This window comes from Ovis canadensis, chromosome 4, assembly GCF_042477335.2.
Source record: "Ovis canadensis isolate MfBH-ARS-UI-01 breed Bighorn chromosome 4, ARS-UI_OviCan_v2, whole genome shotgun sequence".
Lineage (NCBI taxonomy): Eukaryota > Metazoa > Chordata > Mammalia > Artiodactyla > Bovidae > Ovis > Ovis canadensis.
This window is the reverse complement of record NC_091248.1, coordinates 121,492,199-121,496,544: the sequence shown is the minus strand read 5'-3', so window position 1 is coordinate 121,496,544 and position 4,346 is coordinate 121,492,199. Positions and strand designations below refer to the sequence as shown.

General features: G+C 47.5%; 1 protein-coding gene across 1 annotated transcript; it reads left to right on the top strand.

The window, feature by feature from the left end:
- The first annotated feature begins 3,026 nt into the window (after positions 1-3,026).
- LOC138439834 (olfactory receptor 2F1-like) lies at positions 3,027-3,968 on the top strand. The gene has a single exon (XM_069588908.1). It carries the CDS (start codon positions 3,027-3,029, stop codon positions 3,966-3,968), a length of 942 nt encoding a protein of 313 aa, XP_069445009.1.
- The last annotated feature ends 378 nt before the right edge of the window (positions 3,969-4,346 follow it).

The window sequence follows — 4,346 nt, the reverse complement described above, 5'->3', positions numbered from 1 at the left end:
GACATGAGTTTAAGTAAGCTCTGGGAGTTAGTGATGGACAGGGAGGCCTGGCGTGCTGCAGTCCATCCATGGGGTCACAAAGAGTTGGACACAATTGAGCGACTGAGCTGAACTGAACTGATGTCTCCAGTTACCAGACTTGGTACTCAAATGTTCTCTGATAAGATCATGGTGACTTATCCTCTCTATCCACCTGCCAGGCTGAGTTCCTGGAGATGGAGACCAGGCTGTATTGATCCTTCTCACCCCGGCACCTGCCACTGGTCCAGGCTCTACTCAGTGCTCAGTAAATGTTCACTAAGTCAAGCAAAGTGGAAAGAAATTCTCTAATTATCCTCAAAAGCTGAGAACAAAGCCATCTATTAATAAAATCAATGTTTTATCATCATCTAAAAACATCAAATTTTTGTTGAAAAAAAAGATATTGTGCTTATACTGTATGTGGAGCATGGTATACTCACTGAGTATAGACAGACTCTACATTAACTCATTTTATTTAAACAGGATCTTTTTAATTAGGTGACTTAGGTAAGAAGATTTATTGCAAAGGGGCTTTATGGCCCACATTGTGTTAACTCTCTTGCCATTATAGCACAAATTGATATTGTTTCTTATTCCCTTATCACCAGGCAAATTGACCTCACCTGTTGAGTATAATAAAATAGCCTTTTGTGTTTACTTAGTAATTTACAAACACATTCATATTCATATCTTTATCTGTTCTTACTCAAAATACAGTGAGACAGACATTATTATTATTACCACATTTCAAATGGAGAAACTGAGGTTCAATGAGGTCAACTAACTTGCCCAGGGCACACAGCAGGCTAACTAGAACTTGGATCCCTTGATTTCTCATTCAAAGATTTTCCCACTCATCACATAGCATTTCTCTGCGTGGCAGGATAGCTGTCCTGGGTTTCCAAACTAAGATTCTTCAAGTGCCTCCCTTCCTAGACCACATCCTTCTAGAACCCCTTCCCAGCCCTCACTAACAGGCTCAGTGAGAACTGAGCTGTGCAGCACAGCGTGAAGCCTCAGGTTCCAGGCCTGTTCCAGGTTTGCTCCCAGGTAGACCTGACCCCAGTGCCAGTCACCTCACCCCATTTCCTTGGTTTCCATCTGTAGAATGAAATGGATGCAATACCTGATGTCTGTGGTTTCTTTCCTTTCTAACATTTTTAACTTTCTCAAACAGTAACAGGGACCTTCTGGAGGGAATGTGAATCCATGACATCAACTCTGAAGGTGAGGATTCTGGATGTTGCAGCACTTCCAGAGATCAGAGCTGAATTACTTTCTCTACTGACCCAAGGACTAAGCTCTGCGGGTAGCCACGGACTCCTTGGGACAGTGCTCAGAATCCCAGCCACCAACTCCTACACTCCGGACGCAGAACTGGGTTCGAATCCTGAGACCCTAAAGCCAGTTTCTATTCTTTGCAGTTTCTACAGTGACACCTGCTGGCCACTGCAGGCCCAGGGCTGAACAGACGGCAAGAGCTGCCTGCTTCATCCAGCTCTTGGCTTTCTCCTCCACCAGAGTCCGGGCCCTGCTCCCAGCCAGAAAGACTGAATTAGATTACCCTTCTCAATTCTGTTGTATTTGATTATGTGGCTCCACTCTGGTTTCCTTAACACTGATATATTGCCTTTGTCCTTTGTTACACTGTCTCATTTGATTCTCATAGACTTTACAAAGATCCAATTTTTAAAATTTTTTATTTGATTCTGTGGCACTGCTGATTTTCTAAAACAAACTCCTAACATAGAAAGGCAGTATTTCCCAGAAATTGGCTGAAAGCATAGTGCCTCATATACTCAATAAATATTTTGAATTGAATTAATTAATTTACTATTTTAAGAGCAAGAAATACACCTTAAGATTCTGTTTCTATTAAGAAAAAGCTGATGACATTTATTTATGTTTATAGAAGACTGGTCAATGTGCTGGAGGGAAAATAACCCAGTGCAATCTTAGCTGAGAAAGAATTCACTCCCCCTAAAAAAGTCAGCAGATGTCAGTCACTTCATACTCAGTATAAACATGTAAGTATCAATGGTTTACAAATGTTCTCATTACATTGTTTACCATTTATTTAAACACCTAAATAAATGCCCACAACTTACTATATAAATTGCATATTATTGAGAAATAAGGCACAACTGCAGTCATAATTTAATTACAGCTGCAAATTTAATTAACTAACTAGAAACCCTGTTCTTCTCCTTCCTGGCACTTAGCACAATTATACATAATTAATTTTTGTAATTATTAATTTAGTCTGTGTCCCTGATTAAATTATAAGAACGAAAGGAACAGAACTTGTGCTTCTGTATTTCTGTTTCACAGACAGGCGTCTAATGTTTCGCACAGTCCGTGACACACAGCAGGGGCTTAGAGATACTGATTTAAACTTTATCCAGACTGTTGGGCACAAGAGCTATGTGAGAAGACTAGGCAGAAACCCAGACCTGAACATCAGAGAAAACATAAGGAGCGAGTGAGTTCAGACTTAGGCATTGACCCCTAGGCGCTCCTCTTGAGCTCAAGTGTCGTCTTTGGCCACCCCACACTGGAGACTCTTTCTTTTCTTCCCTGCCTTCCACTTTCCTTCCCTCATTTTTTGCTCTCCTACCTCCCTTCCCTAGTTTTTCTTTCTCTTTTACTCCCTTTTTTCTTTCCTATCTCCCTTCCTCCCTTCTCTCCACCACCTTTTCCTCTATCTTTCCTTTTACACTGATCGCTTATATCCTATGTAATTGTAACTGTGTTGGATCCTAGATGCTTAAGGACGACCAGAACAGGGACTTCATCCTTGAGTCCACTGTGAGAACTCAAATCTCCCTTTCCCTCCCGCCTCATGGCATTGTCCCCTCAGCACCTAGGTTAAGGAACCTGAGGGGAGGTGCCCCACTTCCAGCTCCAGACCTGGCCCATGGCTTAATCCCAGACTCCCAAAGAGAGACCTTTACTTGCCCTTCCCTGCCTCCGCTCCTCCCTTGGCAGCCTGGCCCGCCTGCTCCATGGGGAGGAACAACCTGACCTGGGTGAGTGAGTTTGTCCTGCTGGGCCTCTCCGGGGACCGGCAGACCCAGGCTGGGCTGTTTGTCTTGTTCGGGGCCACCTATCTGCTGACCTTGCTGGGCAACGGACTCATCCTCGTCCTGGTCCGGCTGGATTCCCGCCTCCAGCTGCCCATGTACTTCTTCCTCGGCAACCTCTCCGTAGTGGACATCTGCTACACCTCCAGCGGGGTTCCTCAGATGCTGGCGCACTTCCTCCTGGAGAAGAAGACCATCTCCTCCGCCCGATGTGGTACCCAGCACTTCTTCTCGCTGGCCCTGGGGGGCACCGAGTTCCTGCTGCTGGCCGCCATGGCCTATGATCGCTACGTGGCCGTCTGTGACCCCCTGCGCTACGCGGCCGTCATGGGGCCGCGGCTCTGCGCAGGCCTGGCCGCCGTCTCCTGGCTCGTGGGCCTGGCGAACGCGGCGGTGGAGACTGCGGTCACCGTGCGTCTGCCCACCTGTGGGCGCCACGTGCTGAACCACGTGGCCTGTGAGACACTGGCGCTCGTCAGGCTAGCCTGCGTGGACGTCACCCTCAACCAGGCGGTCATACTGGCATCCAGCGTGGTGGTGCTTCTGGTGCCCTGCTGCCTGGTCGCGCTGTCCTACGCGCGCATTGTGGCCGCCGTCTTGCGGATCCGCTCCAGCGCGGGGCGCCGCAAAGCCTTCGGGACCTGCGCCTCGCACCTCACCGTGGTCTCCATGTCTTACGGCATGGCCCTGGTTACCTACATGCAGCCCCGCGCCACCGCCTCCGCCGAGCAGGACAAGGTGGTGGTGCTCTTCTACGCGGTGGTGACCCCTATGTTGAATCCGCTCATCTACAGTCTGAGGAACAAGGAGATAAAGGCTGCTCTGACTCGGGTTCTGACAAGGAGCTCTGAATCAACATGGTAGCCTGGGACCTTGTGGCTCAAGGGCTTCGCTCTGAGGACGGTGGGCAGGGCAGCGTGCCTGCCGCCTACTGTGCGTGCATGTACGTGTGTGGACATGTGAGTGCACGTGTGTGGTGTGTGTCTGTGTGAGGGAGCCGATGGGAGGGGCCTCAATCCCGCACCATCGTTTGAAGTCCACAGAGAAATGGAATTTTATCTCTGGGCTCTGTTTTTGGTCCCTGACTTAGTCTTTAAAAAATGTGAATTACAACGACTTAGAAACACATACAGTCCACAGAAAATTATATGGAGAAAAAAAAAAAGATATACTGGTATATATGAATTAGAAAGGAAGACTAAATCGAAATGTTGGGCAGTGCACAGAATTTATGCCAAGAAA

Coding starts and splice junctions, on each gene's coding strand:
- LOC138439834 (XM_069588908.1), top strand. CDS start 3,027: ATGGGGAGGAACAACCTGACCTGGGTGAGTGAGTTTGTCCTGCTGGGC.